The following is a 19,403-nucleotide window of genomic DNA, read 5'->3' as shown; positions in this document are numbered from 1 at the left end:
GATCGGTGGATCCTGTCGTGATCAAACACAGGGTGAAAGGGAACGTTTATTCTCACACTAACAGTGGGTAATGTGCCATCTTCCCAGAAGACTTCTGCATCTAATAAAGAAGAACAACCCCCACCCACCCCCCTTGCGAGTTCCCAACATTGACGTCTTTATCCATCAGGGACATTGTTTTGATTAATGCAAACATGCAGCCTTCAGGATCTGACAGGAGTCCTCGTTTAAGAGAAAAGGCTGAAGAGATCTGGCACAACAACAGACGCAGAGCAGGCTCCACTGGTGCAGACCGTCTGCATCCGCCGCACGAAAACACAAGCGCAGCCTGTTTTCCTTTGTGCCGTCACAAAATGGATTCCATAAGGCTTTAACAGGCCTTGCCAATAGATATTACCGGGCTCATGTAAGACAACATTTTCATTTAAATCCATGCTGGATTGATTTTTCCAGGCTCCAACGTTTATAGTTTTTCTGCAAAGCTTTTATTTTGTGTGTTTTAGCCTCCCAACAGCTGCACTGCTCAAAAGCAGAAACTAAACTGAAATTGAACACAACATGCACCTCACCACTTGAAAAAAAATTCAGGCCCTTAGCATTAGTAGTGAGTATTATTAAAAAAGGATTGTACCCAATCATTTATAGGGAATTTATTTTTTGGATTTAAGGGCATGATGATATTACCATTTCTTAGGTTGAAGGGAGTTTATATTATGCACAGAGAAAAAAAAAATTAGGGGGTCACCATCACAAAGTTTGAAGACAGTAGTCAAGAACCTGGTTATTAAAAGCTGATTGTAGTCTTCATCCTGTCCATCTATGAAAGACCATGTACAAACATGTGAGGGAAGAAGCATGAACTATAAAGGGTTTCTGAATTAATGAAACAACGACTTGTTATACAGTCTCATGTCAGCCATGTTAAAGGGATAGTTCAACATTGCCATAATCCCTATAGTTTTAGGAGTAGGTTCGTTACCTTTAATCGTCGGTGCAAGCTATCTTTAGAACGGTGGAGCAGAGCCGCGAGCTGCTCAGAGCTACGCTATGGAGGCTAATGGAATTTCTTGGTTTCCCTCATGAAACTCATCAAATACACAATCCAACAACTCCAAAACACTCTGGTGGACAAGTTGTGACCTGCACATTCACCACGCTATGAGATAATAATTGTTTTTGAGGCAAATGCAGAGACTGCTTGCCGAAAAAGTGCCTTGACAGGTACCCGCATCAGCAGTTTTGCATGAATTTACCTCGAAAACAACTCTGTCTCATAACATTCCATTACTATCTCTTGGGTTGTTGGATTGTGTATTTGATGAGTTTGATGAGGGAAACCATGAAATCCCATTAGCCTCCGTAGCGTAGCTCTGAGCAGCTCGCAGCTCTGCTCCGCCGTACTAAAAATAGCTTGCACCGACAATTAAAGATAACAAACCTACTGCTAAAGCTATAGGGATTATGGCAATGGGCCAATTTGCCAAAATGTTGAACTATCCCTTTAACTAACATATTCAACGGTCTCAGTGTATCACTCCACATCTGTCTGGCAGCTGACCAGAAAGGTCTCATCTGAGTGCGGCTACATCGTGTCTTGAAGGAGTCACTGTACGTGACACCGACTGGGTCCTATCACATGTGGTCTGACCACATCTGAGGGCGAAGTGTTTGTACCTGATTTGATCGTCCACATTGAGCAGGGCTTCAGAACAAAGATCTCCCTCCAAGAGGCTGGTTTTTCTAATCTCAGCGTGATGAAACGTACAGTTTGACCTGAGGGCATTCGCTGTGCACAGAAGAAAAAATAACAGAAGATGTTATTTGAAGAATGAAAACAGACAAGATGAGAGAAAAAGTCTAAACTCTGCTTCACCTTTCAGAAAGCTCCAATCAACAAACAGCCTCCATCCTTCCTAGACACTGTTAGACAATCTAAAAGCAGTTCATTAAAGCGTAATGAAGACTTGGGGTCCAGACTGGGTCGGGGTACATATGTCAGCCGTGAGGTTTGACATCTTTGCTCTCTCCACAGGAGAACAACAGATCACGCTGAGGCAAAGCAGTTCTGCCACGTTGTTAGAGTTGGCGTTACCACCTCTCACTCTGGACTGGAAGTCAAGCAGAGCTAGGACTTTCTCCAAAATAAAATGTGACACTCAAGCTGTCGGTGGCATCATCATCACCATCGGTTCATTATTCCACCAGCTGGGTGGAGACCGACGCGGCTTCTCCCCGCCCGTGCTCTCGTGAACATGTGCAGCAGTAACGACGGCGTTAACGAAACGGCAGGGCACGGAGCAACAGGAGCTCCCGGTGTTAATTGGAGCCTTATTAAATGCCCATCACGCTCTGCACCCATGACAGATGTCTATGGGTGGCTGCGGCGGCTCTCCCTCCACGTGAAGGTGCTGCTCGCTGGATGCTGATCTTCAAACCAGCCTCGGAGTGGGTGAGACTCGCAGCTCATTAAGGGGGCTGCAGCGAGACGGCTCTGAAGCTCATAGCAGCTCATTTGTGACAGGGTTTAACAACGGGAGTCCCTGACAGACTTTTGGGGAGGCAATTGTGGAGGAGGTTGGGTTGTGCAGTGAAGGGAGTGGGGGGGGGGACGAGGTGGGGAGCACAATGCCAGTTCAGTAGTGGAGATATCAACCTGGCATCAAACACCACGGCACATCAAAAGAAGACGCACGCCTCCTCCCTTCGTCTCGCACTTTATCTCCCCATCCCTTTCTTTTCCCTCTGTTACCAAGGAGAAGGGGCTGACGTCGCCCACTCCCGCTAGGAGGGGGTGATGCAAAAAAGCTCTCCAGTCTCCCCTCTCTCCCACTCGTGATGGGCTTGGCACGAGAAGAAAGAGAAGCGAGAGTCGTGTAGGGAGAGAGAAGGGTAAACCCTCCGTGTTAGAGATTTACATTGCTACATTAAAAGCCAGGATTGCTGGGGGCCCTTGCCAGCGTGGGGAGGGGAGGGGAGGGGGGAGGGAGGCTTTAGTTTTGCTATGCCAGCTCTCTGTCTGAGAAGATGGCAGCCTCAGTCAGGGCCCAGGGAAACATACTGTAGTCCTCCAGCCTCCTTGCTGGTTGTTTGAATGTAACAGGACCGCAGCACCACTCTGGTTTGGTCAGGTGGTTTCCTACACTGTTGATGTTGGCACCAGACTTTGATTTGATCTTTGTCTTTTGACCAAACATTTTCATTGTTTCAGGTCAAATTTCAGTCATTTGTTTGTTGATGGTTTCTGATTCAGCTGTGGCTGTCCTGGTCTGTTGGGAGGTTTCCACTATTCCTGCTTGGATGGTTTTCTGACCAGCAGTGCTATGTTGGGCTAACTTTGACTTACATGGGTTGTTATTCATTAATTAGACCGATAGTTTGGTTTTCCAGCTATGAAAGGTATTCAAAAGGTTCAAAAGGAGGAGCAGAGTGAGAGCCATGAGACAGAGATGGTCTGTGAGGTGCAACACCTTTGTTCTGAAGGAAACAGGTCATTTATTATGGTTGAGTTCAGCTGCAGCAGCGACAGTGATGCCCTGTTCATAGAGACTACTATAAAACCTTTAGTGCCTCATTTGAGCATTTTGGGTCTTTCATTCATTTTAATCTTAATCTTTTTACATTTAGGATATTATGCTAGGATTATTAAATGCTTTTCACAAACACATGTGCATAAACCACTTAGAAATGAGAGGACTACAAAGTTAGTTGTCAGTACATCTAATGGTACATAGCAGACATGACTTACTAATAGTTAATTCAACACACTTTAGGTTCCAAAATGTAAATGAATTTTGTCTAAAGAAATTGGTTCATACAAGACAAATAAAGACCAATGTAACAACATCCAAAAAACATCATCCAAAGACCATGGAAAAGCATTTATTCATCTATAAAAGACCCTCTCAATGAAAATTTAAAAAAGTGGGCAACTTTCACAATGATCAGGGTGTTTATATAGGTTATATAATATATATATAGACAACAAGATCAAAAGTTGGATAATGTCTTTATGGAAGATGTCCAAGAATGTTGAAATAGTCAACATGGATCCTGGAGATCCCTCCGACAACAACATGATGGAGAACAGAGACTGAACATTACTGAACACAACTTGCTGTTTATTACCAGCAGGGCAACAGGTCAAGTGGATAATTCAGTGTCTGAAGGAGAGACGAGAGACAGCAGAGCAAACTCTTCTTCATACGAGCAGCTGCGGCGCCACTGAAACCAGGTCATCAAATCACAGCATCAACAGTATTTTTCATCGTAGTTTTTATTGAGAAAGCTGTGACCAGTGTGGTTTCAGCTTGGACACCAGGGAGTTGGATCCATGGTCGGTCATGTTCACGAGCAATTAGTGGAAGTTGTAACACAATTGTATTTCAATCATAAAACTGCTCAAGTAGGCGGGGCAGTTTGTGTTTGTGTCTGTCTTACTTCAATGTCCTGGTTGTTATGTGGTTGATGTGGTTCACTGGTGGAGCGCTGTGGGTGTGGGTAAAACATGGACATCAGTTGTGACTACAGGGAGCGTCTGCTTTACCAACGTGTTGGTCTCTTAGATTAATATCGCTGCAGAATGTCTGTTCTTTTCAACTGAAACCCTCTTTAGGTATCCTCATGCTTGTTCAGTCTCTCCCACTTCACTCCCTCCTCCTCTGTCCCGTCCCTGTTCTTTCCTCTTCATTCTGCATCTGGTAATGCTTTCAAGTCGTCCGAGCCCGGGGGAAAAAGAAAAAAGAAAAAAAAAGAAGCAACATTTACGTTGGTTGAACACCCTGTTTGTTTTGGTCACCTCCCAAACCTTCTCCCCTCTCTTTTATGTGTCCCTCTCTGTGGTCTCTCTCTGTACTCTCCGAAACTCCAAAATAGAAAAACACAATTTTCTAAATGTGATTGTTGTATTGGTGGTTGACCTGCTCCGACAGCGAGAGCACTTCACATGAGATCAGATGGAGGAGAAAGATTTTTGCTTCATCAGTATGCCGGTCGGCGAGCCGACGGTGTAGCGCTTTATTCACTCCTAACAGCGCTCTATGTGGGTGGGATCTGCAACCTGTTAGACACTGCTGGTGGCCCCTAAAGTGAGACCCCCACCCACCTGGTACAGCAGGGGAAAGTCCAGTGAAGGCACCTATTGTTTTAACTTCAAAGCCCCTCTGCTCAGTGTCTGCGGGGAGAAAGCCTCTCAGCCTCCCCCAGCGAGAGGCCTCCTCCTCCTTTTTGGGCTTCAGTTCCTCATCTCACCAACACACACACATGCACGCGCACACACGCACACGGAGATGAGTAAACAGCCTGTTGCTGCAGGAGGAGAAGCCAGCAGTGTTGCTAAGGGAGTACATTTATTTTTACCCAGCCGCTCCGAGCCCACTAGTTATGGGGTTCCGCTCCATTTACCTGTGATTATGCCTTTTGTTAATGGAAGCAGCACAGTCAGGAAACAAAAAGCAGCCTGAGCTCTCCACTGATTAGTCCACACAGCGCTCCCTGTGTCCCTCCTAACTTCATGTACAGAGCCACGCCATGTCACAGAGTGTGAAGGTCCTGTGCAAAAGAGAAGACGTCAGCTCAGACTTTTTTCAGCTGCAGGTTTCAGCCCTTTTACAATTTTACAGTGAAGAGTCACCATTATAACTGCTGCTCCTTTAAACATTTAGCCACTCTGTTCAGCCACTGTGGGGCACCAACACTCCAGTCCCCAGTACATAACACTGCCAGGTGTTAGATCAGCGCTGGGTCCTGGCAGGTATCGAAGTGGGCAGCAGGACAGAATAAGCTGGACGAGTGCAGCGCTTATGACGGAGTATTAGGGCAATTGTAGGTCAAAAAAACAACCTGGGAGACAGAGAGGGAGGTAAAAGTTGGAATATTCAACTTTAAAGTAGCAGATTTATGAGAAACAAACTGACTCATTTTGTTTTGTTTTCTATCAAGGAAAGAAACAAATCTCTCCACTTAACAAGGTTGGGCAGGCGTGGCTCGGTTTCATTATACCTGCTGTGGAAAATCTTATCAAACTCCACTTTTCCATTGGATTTGGTAACAAGGAAACACTTGATGTTACCACTTCATTATGGTGGCTGAGCTCCTTGTGAAGTGTAGAGTCATTTCCTTCCTGACATTAAAAAGATTTTTTTCTTCTCTTGCAGATTTGTGAGTTTTTAATGTCAGAGACTTTTTTTTTTCATATAAATTTGCAGCTTGAAAATTCAGAGTTTTAAACTACAATGGCCCTATTATTCTGTCATACTAACCAGTTGTGGGGGTTTGACTAAAAACAGGGGGAGAGTCATTCTCTCTGTCACTGCTGTGAAACTCCAATCTGTCCCCACCTTTGTTCAGAACCTGATCCGCTGTGCTCTGCTGCTGCTGCTGCTGTTTGTGCTTGTGGATGGCATTGTGCTCAGGGTCTGTGATTGAAACAACACCTCTGATTCTTCTCTCCGTCTCCCCCTCCTCAGGGACGTCATCAAGAGAATAGACCAGTCAGAGTTTGAGGGATTTGAATACATCAACCCCCTGCTGCTATCCACAGAAGAGTCTGTATGAAGGAGAGACGAGCTTCCTCCTTCGCCCACCTACTGTCTGTCCAAGCTGCCGTCTCAGCCAAAAACCACTCGCAAGCCAACTCTGCAAGGCAAGCAGGAGGAGGAGGAGGAGTAAAGGACAACATGGAGGATGAACTCCCTCTCTGGACCTGTCAACAAGGCAAAGCAAACAGGAGAACGGGAGAGTTTCCCTCCTGGACGATTGAGATTGTTTTGTCGGGGTACCGCTCTCTCTTCTCTCTTGGTATCCACAAGGAAACTAAAGACACTGAACTACAAAGACATTCCCTGTCCTGACATCGTCTTCCCCTCTTCTTTTTTTTCGTTCTCTCCCTCAGCTTCATTCCTTCCTCCCGTCAGAATGTCCATCCTCATGTCAAAGCATGACTGGCTTTGTAATTTGAACAGAGAGCTGTTGTTAATTCTGTGCCTGCCATCATGAACACATAATTTCAACCCGACTCACATCCCTGGATGAATATGACAGTTCTGCCGAGGAACTTGAAATTTTACGTGCACTTTTTTTTTCTTTTCTTTTTTAAAAAAATTCTTTCTATCTTGTAGGGGGGAGGGGGCAACGCCTCACACGAAACAAGAATGTACAATGACAAAGGAAAAAAAATAAGTTATTATTGTGTATAATATTGTAGGTAGTGAATCCAAAATTGACGATGCCTTTTTATTGACGCAAGTGGCACATTTTCATCTGTAATCACAAACTTCTTTTCTTTTTGTTATCTTTTATGATTTTCACAAAACAACGGGGGGAAAACAGCTGAGTGGGAGACGGCTTTTTATTTAAGAAGTGCCTCAAAGATCAAATTAATTACCTTGTCTCTGAATGCACTTATCTCCTATTGAACATTTCTTCACCCAACTGAAGCCATGGCCACACTCTGCCAGGGGTTGGTCCAAACCGATCAAAATTTGAGGGGAATCAATACATGTGGAGCACAGTAACCTGCCAGGACTGAATCTTTTCTTATTTAACAAATCAATTCAAATCATCAGTTCAGAACTGATTGTTTTTGACTGGTCTAGAGACTCACAAGAGCAGCATCTCAGAAACTGGTGGCAGTAAGAAATGAAATCCTTTAACATTAGGTTTGATGTTAAGATATTAAATAGTGGAGATTGTGTCCTGCTCATCAAGTTTTCCCAAAGCCAAACTATCATTTTCAAATGTCATCTAGCAGAGTCCACACTGTCCTGCTTTTGGGATAAAAAAACAAAAAAACATGTATAAAGGCGTGGAGAGGCCGCGGCGTGCTTTCTGCCAATCACAGTCTGGCAGCTTCAGAAAACATGATATCAGGACCGTTGATTGGCTCTGGCCTCCACAGTGCACAGGCTTGCTGGCCGAGCTCAGATTCTTCCACACCAGCTGCCACTGCGTGACCATCTGCGGCCGGTCGACGGTCTCATGTGACCGGTTGGTTTGTTCGGCCTTGTGGAAACGTGTCTCCATTTCTATTTTGGGCTCATTGTGTGTTTCCATCTCCGCACCGAAGGCTGGCTTTACATGGTGCAACGACAGCCGACCGAGGGCCACTTCAAGTATAAGATTGTTCCTTTACTTAGAAACGTCCACATGAAATGACAGAAACGGTCTCAGTGTGCAGTCATGTTAAAAAAAGAAGCTTTCCAGTGATCCATATAAAATGCTCCTTTAGCCTCTGTGGGGGGCGGGCCTGTGGTTGATGGACAGCTCTGCTGACAAGGAGCACTGACACACAATGTTGCACTGGTGACAGAAGTGGTGTTGAATAATAACAAACACACCTTTTTAGAGTCAAGATTATTTTACACACAGCAGAACAAAGCACTTAGATTCATCTTCATTCATTCAACATCTTCACTTGTTTTAACATCTTCACCTCATCTTCACCTCAAACTGAAGTGGTGATTCAACATGGAGCTCCAGCCACATAACAAATCATCATCTTTCTCCTTCAAATACCAGTGGTAGACCATTGATAATTGCTAGAGGGTTACCGATGAGGCTCATCCTTCTAACCAATCAGAGAAGGCCAATCTCAGGGGTGGGATCTCGCAGCTGTCAATCAAAAAGTGAACGCCCTCCTGGTCGACGGCTATTCTCACGCCGAGGCTGTGAGTTAGCATCGGCTGCTGGAAGACGCTGCTCACAAGTTAGCATCCTCCTGTTTCCTGCGAACACAACATGGTCTAGCTACTGCTGGCTTCATTTGTTAAAGTCGCAGACAGAAGCTTTAAGTTTTACACTGAAGATCAATCACAATCCAGACGGGGGGTTTTGCTGTTGACCCAGGTACTCCGCTGCAGACCGGGCCTGGACCTATAACAACTGCTCTCACGCTTGAACAGATGTGCTGGACCAGCCAGGTCACGGGTCCAGGAAAAAGATGCAATAACACTCGTCAGCATTCACAGAAAATGCATACCTGTCCAAGTCTGCACAGAGCTCATGTGTTCAGTCCAGAGCGTGCTGACAAACGTGACTATATCTGTGTACACAGACGCCCAGTGTAATTCAAACAGAACCACATGTGCATCGGCTGTGTGTCTGGGCTTTATCTCCCCCTGACGGCTGCTCCACAGAACTCAGCACCGACTCAACTGTATCTGTAGCGTTTAAAATGGTCAAGTATCAGTTATCAAATGCTTCAAGTCTGGAGACAGTTGCACAAAACACCGTGTCAAGATTTTCCTTAAAGTTCCTTGAAATAACAAAAAGAGTTGACTCTTGAGACTTCTCTTTAAGGGTGTTTTCTTATTTGAGGTTCTCTCCTTACGTTGCTCATATACTTAAGGAATCACTTAAAGTCAGTTGCACAGAAGACCTTAACAACCAAACTAAGAAGTAAAACCTAACTACACCATGGCCGACTTTATGGCAAGCAGGAAGCCCCATTGAGGAACTGATTTCACAATAAAAGTCTAACAAGCAGTCAGTTTGAATACAGTTTGGTGTCGGTCAATCATTTGTCTGACTGTTCAGAGTCGGTCGACAGATTATTGGCCTTTTATGATCTTTTTGGTCCAATGTTGTGCTGATGTTTCATGCCCACAGATCACCAGTGCATCACCTCCTTCTCCAAGTTTCAAACACTCTCAAACATCTGATCTGCTGGACACAGTGGTGGAGTTCTCTCCCAGAAGTGATTAGCAGGTGAATGCTAATGGCAGCAAATCCACAGGCTCAATGGAAACTCTTTCACTGCTGCAAATGCCTTAACTCTTTTCCTTAACTAATGAAACCTTTTAAGCTAAGCAGCTAAGGGGAAATCAAACCACAAGCCTCATTCTTTAACACTAGAAAACACTGGTCACGTCGCTTGTATTTCTCACATCAGACGATATTTAATTCAGACATTAAGTCTTCACAATGTTAAAGGGTAAAACATCCTCAAGCGAAGGCATCAAGGAATTGTTTTTTAAAACTCAATTTGATTGATTGATTGATTGATTGATTATAAGAACAGGGTTTGTCACCTGCAGCTGACACCAAACAGTTGGCCAGTGTAAAGTCAGCCTGACACATGGTGGTCCACTCTGACGTCAGTGGTCTGGAGGCTCTGCTCACTTCTGCAGCTCTGATCCATCAAACCGTTTCAATCCATCACCATTTCTTCATTCCTCCAGTCGACAACAATAAGAATCCATGAGTTCGCTTGTAAACGAGGAAGAGTGAGGCTGTTGCTCTTCATGTACTGCCAGCTTTATACACAAGAAGCTGCGTCTCTTTAAACCAATGTGGGATCATTCCTGTGCTGGTAAAAAGGCGCCGACATCGACTCCCAACACAGATTAAACTCCTCGCCTCTCGCACAAGCTGTGTTGATCTCCACGTCTGCGCGCTTTCAAGGGAAAGCTCTCTATTGGCTGGGAGTGATTTGATGAAATCTGACCCGTGCTAATTTGATAAACCACATAATAGGATTTATGAGATGATCCTGAGTCAAAGGGTCTCAATTAGCTGCAGGCAAGGAACAGAGAGAGGAGAGATAATGAAGCAGATCCACAGTCACCAATTAGTCCACTACGATGCACACACACACACACACACTCGAAGAAGCTGGAAATCACTTCAACATTCAAGGAAGCTTCATCCTCTAACCCCCTAGACTCCTCCCCCTCTGCAGCATTTTTATTAACGTCATGTTTTGTCAATCTTTTGGCACACCAGGTGATACATTACTTCTTTTTTGTTTTGTTTTTATTTTTCTACGGGACCAATGGATGAACTGGGAGTCCTTGAAATCACAACACGGAGCAGTGAAGGCCGTTCACACACTTGAGTCAAACAGAATCTTTCGCTAAGACTGAACAAATTAGTCCATGTTTTTTTTGTTTTAACATACTGCTGGTGGGATTCGCTTCATTTTGCTTCACCGCATCTTTGTAAATATGTGTAATTATTAAAAATGATACTGGTTTTCCGTGAACTGGGTCCTTCCTTTTTGCAGACGGCGGCAAAAAAAAATCTTTGCAGATGCTACAGTTTAGATGTGCGTGTGTGTGTGTGTGTGTGTGTGTGTTGCCTGGGAGCTGGCATCGCACATCCTCACATCCTCTGATCAGCACTTAACTGAGCTCATTCTGTTAGACTGGAAAAGGCAATTAACCAGTTTTCATCCACTAAACCAATTCTCTGTGCAGTTTAGTTGATACAGAGAAAATAAAGTTGAGCTGTTTACTAGAAATTAATATTAAAACAGCGCAGCAGAGTCTTTAGTGGGTTTCATCAGCTCAGTCACAACCACAGAGCCGGTGTGAAGGCCGGCGTGTACGTTCATCCACTGCTCTGTGTGCATGATTAGCATCAGAAAGACAGATAAATCATTTGAAATTTGTCTTTATTTTTTTAACTGTAATTGTTAACAATGTGTGAACAAATTTTTTCAACAGATAGTGAAATAATGTTTGTGCAATGAGCCAGAGCTCAGAAACTGTGTGCAGCTTTTAATACAATTCAAGAAAAAAAAAAGGTCAATGTTAATCTCTGTTAGACTTTTTAAGCAGTATCTCTAAAGCTCCCTGATGTAAATTTAATTAATCTGCACACAAACACAAATGTACAAAATACAATTTGTTACATATTGGAACTATATCATGGCAAACAACAATGTATCCTTCCGCCCAGCTCACTGTGACATGACTTAACATCACTGCACACCATCCAGCGTGTTCAGCAGGGTGGTGGCCACAGCTCAGTCTGTGAAACGTCGTGTTTCTCCTTCACTGGATTTGTTTTCTACACATTCTGGGTTTATGAAGATTTTTCTAAATAAAAATCAGGCTGAATGAAGCTGCTGAGCACCAGCCTCTTTCACTCCATCCAAACACAGTGAGAGAAGAAACACCAGAAACAAACAGAGATGTTTCCAAGAAGATCCTTTGGTTTTTAACAGAGAATTGGAAATGATTCATCCCCCAAAATCCCATAATACACCAATCTGATGATAAATACAGTGAATTCAGTTCCACTGTTGCATACACTCTCTGCATATGAGACCAAATCTGAAAAATCAATTCGCAACAGAACTAAAATAACATTTTCATCCAAACAAGATAAGATCCAGGCTGAGTGCAGGGTAGCAGCAGCCTCATTCTAAGAAAACAACGGCCTCTGTCAATCAGAGTAATAGATGTTTTATTAGAGCGGGAGGATGTGCTCTTTTTTATTTCATCTCAGTCTGGAGATTCTCTCAACCGGCCTGAACCACGGCGGATGGATTCGAGGGGAGCCAGATTCAGGATCTAGTGCCTAAAGAGGGTGAAGTGTACCGACGGCAGGGTCGTCTCGTCTGAGAGGAGTCCTCAGAGCTTCTCCAGAAACCTTCTTCCACAGCACAGGAATGTTCTTCCCACCACCGGGGCCCCTCTCAGTGAGCAGCCAGTGTAAACGATCCTGTCATTCCTCGGTGCGAGCTGCTCTCTGGGTGTGTCCTCCATACGGCACGGTCCTGGAGGGAGTGTGGGGCAGCTCGTGGACGGCAGCCAGCGCAGCATCCTGTGGACTCACCAGGTCATGTCCACATTCATCTCCGACAGACACTGGGCCAGGTGGCCGTCACAGTCCATCTGGGTGAACCTGGAGTGACATGAACAAGGAGATGTGTTACTGACACCGAACACAACACTTTACACTCTGATACACAGTCTGTGCAGGGACTTAGATATCGAAAAAAAAATTAAAGATTATTTGGCTTTTAATTGAAAATAACAACTACACTTTGTTCTTTTTGACACAAAAAACACTGAACAAAACAATCTAAGCTTCACCTGCATGTTGGTTAAAGGTCACACACACTTAACCTGCTTTATTTCAAGTGTTGATATTATAAAAGACAAATGGTTCGTGTGTTAAGTACCAGAAACCATGAGTGTAGTTTTACATGTCTCTGAGGTTTCTCTCAGGAGCTGTATCTGTGGGCGGAGCAGTGACTGCTTTGTTGTGACATCACAAAGTTACAGAAGTCGTGACAGCCTGTTCTGAGGCTCCGTTCCTGAATACAGACTGTGTGCATTTCACTGTGGACTGAGGCTTTGATACCTTCACGTTATGAATGAAGAGCCTAGAGCTGATTTATGATCAGAAACACATGGAAATCTCTTTTTATAAAATATCTTGAAAAGTTTACTGTGATTCCTGTTGTGTGAGTGGATGGACAGTCAGAAACATGCCCACCAGGTCAAAAGGTCAGTTTGTTGCTGACATTGTTAGCTAAATGCTAACAATGCTATACACATAACCTATTTGGTTTACTGTGTTAGCATGCTAACATTTGCTATTTAGCTCTAAACACCAACTGAGTAATTTAAGTTCTGGATGAATGAATGCTCTAAGCTGAATCTTTATAATACTTAAAGGGATAGTTAAACATTTTGACAAATTCACCTATGAAATAATCATGTATAATTATGTAACATTACGACACATGGAGCAAATACTCGGAACTACTTGCGCTTTTGAAATCACTCCACCCAGCAGCCATGTCTGGAATGTAGTTCTGGCTGCATTTGCCTCGAAAACAACTCTGTCTCGTAATGTTACATTATTATTTCATAGCGTGGTGAATGTGCAGGTCACAACTTCTCCATGAGAGCGTTTTGGAGTTTGTGTATTTGATGAGTTTGATGAGGGACAGGGGACCTGTACCATTCACCTCCATTGTGTTCGCTGAGCAGCTCATGTCTCTGCCCCACCGATCTCAAAACAACATGCATCGATAATTAAAGGTAATGTACCTACCCCTATAACTATAGTGATTATGGCAATAGGCGAATTTGCCAAAATGTTGAACTATCCCTTTAGAAAACAAACATAATCCTGAGTCTGGTTATTTAAACACGGTTGTGCACGTGAGAGGAACACGAGTGGAGGACGCAGAGTAAGAGCAGCAGCAGAGTTGAGCTCCTCCGTGTCCACTCTCACAGAGGTGACCATTGTTCCTGCTGCAGACCTGCAGAGTGAGCACAGCCTGGTCCTGCAGCGCCGGCCAACATACACACAGTCCGGCTCAGGAGCCACCGGGTCAGACCAGGACTAGACCGGCATGAGCACAAGGAGAGGATTATTCACGCTGCTGCTCCTCGTCCTCATCACTGCACAGCAACAAACTAAATGACCTTTTGACCTGGTCGGCATGTTTCTGACTGGTCCAGGGTCTGCTCACAGTCCAGTCTAGTGGAGTTTATCAAGGATATCATGTCTTGGTCTGGGTGTTTAGTCCGGACCAGAACTAAATCAACTTTTCGCAACAGTCTGACCAAACTGAATTTATATGTTTACATTTTCTATTGATCCCAAATTGTAAATCGATAACATCTTGAAGAAATTTTGAGTTTAATTCATAAAGGAGTTGGAAGGGAACAAACCAACCGAGCACTTTAATGAAGGGAAAGGAAAACGTGTTTAGAAAAGAGCACATTTAAAGGCTGGGACATGTTATTCTGGGCTGTGTGGAGGAGAACGAGCAGTTCAGAGATGTTTGAGCGACTGTTTCCTTCACACTTGAACAAATTATTCCAAATCCATCCACAGTTAGAGCAGCAGGGGAACAACACTCATGGAAACAGCTGGAAATGAAAGGCAGCTGAACGATGAGCTGGTGAGTGAGACTGAGGCTGAGGACGCAGAACCTTTACATCAGTGCACTTTTAGATGAAAAAACAGAAAATGTGTTTGTGTCTCTTACCCGGCAGGAAACACCAGCAGGCACATGGGGCAGCACTGCAGCCGTTCTCTTCCTCCTCCTCCTCCTCCTCCTCCTCCTCCTCCTCCTCCTCTGACAATTCCCTGCACGTCCTCTTCCTCGTTGTCCTTCACCGCCTCCTCTTTCCTTCTGCCCTCCTCCTGCAGAGGAAGTCGGCTGTCGGAAACCTTCACCTGGTTTGTGAGACGCTGCTTGTTGACTGGTCCATCCTCTTGTTCTTCCTCTTCTCCCTTCATCCCCTCCTCTCCTCTAATTCTTGAACATCCTGCTGACGATGCCCCCCCCTCCTCCCGGCTGTGGAGAGACAGCCGTCGTCCTTTGGCGAGGACTCGAGGAGACGCTGCTTTCCCATCCTGACTCTGCCTGCTGTGAGAGGACGGCTGTGGGCCACAGGTGCGTGCTGCAGGTTCGCTCTGTGCTGGGAGGTCGCGCTCCGAGGAGACCAGCTCCACAGGGTCTGGACTCGACAACACTGAGGGTTCAGGGAAGGGAGCGACCTCTTCTCTGAGGTCACACCACCGCTGGTCGTCCAACTTTAGTACTGTCGGCCTCTGGAGTGACATGGAAAGAAAATCAGGGGGAGTCAGAGGCAGCTATCCACAAGTTTCCGAACGTCATCTATGGGCAATTTGCCGGTTTGGTGGAATTGTAGGTTACGTTTCCATGGTTTTCAGTCGTTGTCATAGTTGCGGTAAATACATGGATCTATTAACGTTGGCTTTTAACACGGATGTCAATTTGTGTGATATCCACTGTTAAAAGCTGGTGTGATGATCCATGCGTTTTACAGATTTTCATTGAAAAAAAAAGAAAAAGAAATCCATGCATTTACCGCGACTACTGAAACCATGGAAACGTAAACATAAAATTCCACCGGAAGAGCAAAACCGGCAAAACAGGCTACGTTTTTGATGTTCAGAAAAAGGTGGATATTTCAATTCAGAGATTTAAAGGGATAGTTCAACATTTTGGCAAATTGGCCCATTGCCATAATCCCTATAGTTTTAGTAGTAGGTTCGTTACCTTTAATTGTTGGTGCAAGCTATTTTTAGAACGGCAGAGCAGAGCCGCGAGCTGCTCAGAGTTACGCCACGGAGGCTGATGGTATTTCTTGGTTTCTCTCATCGAACTCATCAAATACACAATCCAACAACTCCAAAACGCTCTGGTGGACAAGTTGTGACCTGCACATTCACCACGCTATGAGATAATAACAGAACGTTACGAGACAGAGTTGTTTTCGAGGTAAATTCATGCAAAACCGCTGATGCACGTTGCCTTCAGGGACAGTTTTTCGGCAAGCAGTCTCTGCATTTGCCTCGAAAACAACTGCTCTGCCATTCTAGAAATAGCTTGCACAGACAATTAAAGGTAACAAACCTACTCCTAAAACTATAGGGATCATGGCAATGGGCCAAATTGCCAAAATGTTGAGCTATCCCTTTAAGCAACAGGAGGAGGCAGTTTCTACAGCTGAACACAGATGACCAAAGTTGCAAAAACTGAAAAAGTAAAAGATGTTTTACATATGATGATGCAGTTCAAAGTTGAGCAGCTTGAAAAAATAGAAAATTGTAAAAAAACAAAAAAAACAAAACATAAATATAATGAAAATTGAAGGAAATATGACAAATACACACAGCATCAGTAAGTGTCTCCAGTCTGTTCCAGTTGCTGTAAAGCTAAAGTCAATAAAAAGCATCACTTCCTGCAGATCCTGCAAATCATACTGAAATATTTAAAGCCCACTGTTAATGAGACGGGTGATGCACGCGGCTAAATGTGCAGGAAGTGTTGCGTTACTGACACTAATGATCCAAAAATAAGCAGCAGGGAAGTGACTGAAAATAACCGGTTAATAAAAGCTGAGAGGAACTGAGTGGAGAGGATGTTGTGATTATGACACTGACATAATACGGAAAACACCAGGACCACAGGAGAGGAATGTACAACAGAGGGATTACGTATAAAGACCCTTTCAAAATAAAAGCCTGGCTCTCGCTGTGGCTGAGGTGAGTGATGTCTGTTTAACAATTCAAGATAAGAATAAAGAGACCAGATTAGAAGCTCTATCGGTTCTTAATTGGAAAATGAACGAGTGATCAGCACGAGAGTCACACTGCAGACATTTCTCCCTGCGGCAGAGCCAGAGTTCTGATCCCGACACCTCAGACTGAAGCACATCAGTGCAGCGAGAAGGTCTCTGAACATCTGAACTTTGAAGATTCCTAACTTTGTGTGCGTCTCTGATGTGAGTCTTGTTGTGAGTTGCATCATATTCACTACAGGAACGGTGCGATGTGGTTCACTCCGTGGGAACGCACCGCTGTAGACGGCCGGGGGAGATCAGGAACCAGGTCCCAGCGCTGCTTCTCCAGGTCGGGCAGGGCAGACTTGAGGGTGAGCGCCCACAGACTCTCCACAGCAGGAGGAGGCTGACCGGTCCACCACGCTGCTGCAGGGGCCGCCGACCTGTGGACCACATGTTACACACAAGTTCAACCTGTTTCTCCTTCAGACGCAGCCACACAGAGTACCACACATCCCACTGTATGTCTGTGTGTGGAATATTAACTGGTTTTTGAGGAGTTCATCAAAAGTTGTATAAAAAATAGATTTAATTTAGCAAAGAGAGCAGGATACAGTGATGGTGTTTTCCATTTTTGAATTATTTTGTATGCATTTTTCATCTGTCAATCAAATTATTTATGAAACAGCTCTTTGATCTGGCTCAGAGTGTCAGAGTGTGCTTGTGTAAATAACAAAGCAAGCTGTAGATAAATGTAAATGAGCCCACCCTGTTTATTTAAAGAGTAAAGACAACTGTTCAGTTTTTTTTTTCAGACTTCTTTTATATTTTTTTGATCTGTTGTTTCAAATTACAAGCGCCCACTTTCTCCATGTGTTCTACTACATCAGAATTAAGTGTAATTCACTTAAGACACTGTTGCTGCCCCACATCTGCCTTCTCTCCTGTGTCTTTACTTTGACATCTACCAGCATGCTCCCATGTGAGTCTCCATTTGGAATAAAAACTTTCCTAAAATCTCTCATCTCTTTGCTCCAGCTTGGATTTAGCCTTACACCAGTTGAAATTTCATTACGTGCAGCCGTGCAACCTAATATGACAGCCCTGCAATACATCTACATCCTTTTATTAATGCTTATGATCAACCCCTTTTTGATGGTACGTGTGTGTCTCCTTGGTTGTGACTCTTAACATCCATTGTGCAGTGGCAAACACAGTTGTAATGGCTGAATTAAGGCTGAATAGCAAACCAAAATACTACTGAAATTGTAATATCAAGTGATGCAATTTTATGATAAAGTTAGAATGTATCAAAATCTCATCAAGGTAATTTTTTTCCCACTAAAATGATTCATATCAAAATATATATTTGTAAGCCCTCGTGGACATTTTCAATATGTAAACAGGTGAAAATCTAATTTGCTTTGAATCAATAACACCGATTTGCAAGTTAAAATCTGCCCACAAACACTATTTCCTGAAAGCTGCACTTCAAGTATTCATTCTACATTATTTTCTGTCATCCTTTCATCTGCTCACTGTGACCTTATAGACCCTCACTAGGAAACGGCCACACTTTATTTAATATTTCTCAAAGGTCGAACGTCTTTCATTCTGTCTGTGATCGTTTAGATGATTAAAATGTAAAGTTTTTCTGTTTTGTCTCCTCTGAGTTTTCGTATTCAACCTGTTAGTAGTTGAGCTTTGAATGTGATTAAACAGCACTAGGCTACATAATTACTACAACTGGCCGAACGTTTCATTAGCAACCACGTAAAACATCTTCATAATGTTTTATTTGTGACGTTACGTAGGGGATAGGCAAGAAAACACAGAAGTGTTGCGATTGTAAACGAGGTTGTGTGTGTCGGTGTGGGCGCCTCGTCCTCACCGTGTAATAAAGGCTTCAGAGAAGACACGGACCGAAGCGGAGACTGTCCTACAATATGAAAAAGAAACACAATCATAGTCTGAAGCCATGTTTAACTCTGACGCTGCTGTGTTGAAGAGTTGTCGCTGCAAACAGCTCACCCACCCGCCGCTGTCCGCTGTCACGTCGCCGGAGGACAGCGCTGGACGCCCCCTGGACACGGTGTCCCTGAAGGACACTTCCGGGTTCTGCTTTTCAACACAGAACTTCTTTCTTTTGAGCTTGGACTTGGAGTAATGTTCAGACATGTCGGTTTATTAAAGTACGGACTTCAAATTTCGCGCGAGCAAAAGCAAAGGGGGACTTCCTTATTCCTGAAACCCTACGTCACTCGATTTTATCCAATCAGAGTGGGATTCCCGGCGCATGCGCGCACACGCTCAAAGCTCCTGAATAAACTCAGGGTAGTTTATTGTCTGTACCATAGACTGCATATAAAAAGGTCTGTACACAGAGCACACCTGGGTCAGGAAGCAAATAGATAGACTATAAATGCATTATCTACTTCTATTTGTTGATATTTCAAAGTCATAAGTATCAACAAACATAAGTAGTAGATAATGCATTTATAGATAGATAGATAGATAGATAGATAGATAGATAGATAGATAGATAGATAGATAGATAGATAGATAGATAGATAGATAGATAGATAGATAGATAGATAGATAGATAGATAGATAGATAGATAG

General features: G+C 43.9%; 2 protein-coding genes across 4 annotated transcripts in view; one reads left to right on the top strand and one right to left on the bottom strand.

The window, feature by feature from the left end:
* The window catches only part of prkcz (protein kinase C, zeta), a 106,179-nt gene extending 95,201 nt beyond the window's left edge, over positions 1–10,978 (top strand). For 2 of the 3 annotated variants that reach the window (XM_085780989.1, XM_085780988.1), the window contains exon 15: positions 6,465–7,377. In XM_085780989.1, the coding sequence (XP_085637115.1) occupies positions 6,465–6,552 (88 nt within the window). In that variant the 3' untranslated portion in view covers positions 6,553–7,377. Of the gene's footprint in view, positions 1–6,464 lie in introns of all 3 variants that reach the window. The other variant, XM_085780987.1, reaches the window with a different exon arrangement.
* Positions 10,979–12,388: 1,410 nt separating this feature from the next.
* On the bottom strand, positions 12,389–19,046 carry LOC146984109 (uncharacterized). Its single transcript, XM_085780990.1, has 4 exons — positions 18,817–19,046; positions 17,077–17,224; positions 14,735–15,303; positions 12,389–12,627 (listed from the first exon to the last, which is right to left on the bottom strand). The coding sequence occupies exons 1-4, from the start codon at positions 18,957–18,959 to the stop codon at positions 12,555–12,557; spliced, it is 933 nt and encodes a 310-aa protein (XP_085637116.1). The 5' UTR covers positions 18,960–19,046; the 3' UTR covers positions 12,389–12,554.
* Between the last annotated feature and the right edge of the window lie 357 nt (positions 19,047–19,403).

The sequence above is a fragment of the Trachurus japonicus genome, chromosome 7, assembly GCF_045865225.1.
Source record: "Trachurus japonicus isolate A0001 chromosome 7, Traja_1.0".
In the NCBI taxonomy this organism is placed as follows: Eukaryota; Metazoa; Chordata; class Actinopteri; order Carangiformes; family Carangidae; genus Trachurus; species Trachurus japonicus.
This window is presented reverse-complemented; position numbering and strand designations above follow the sequence as displayed.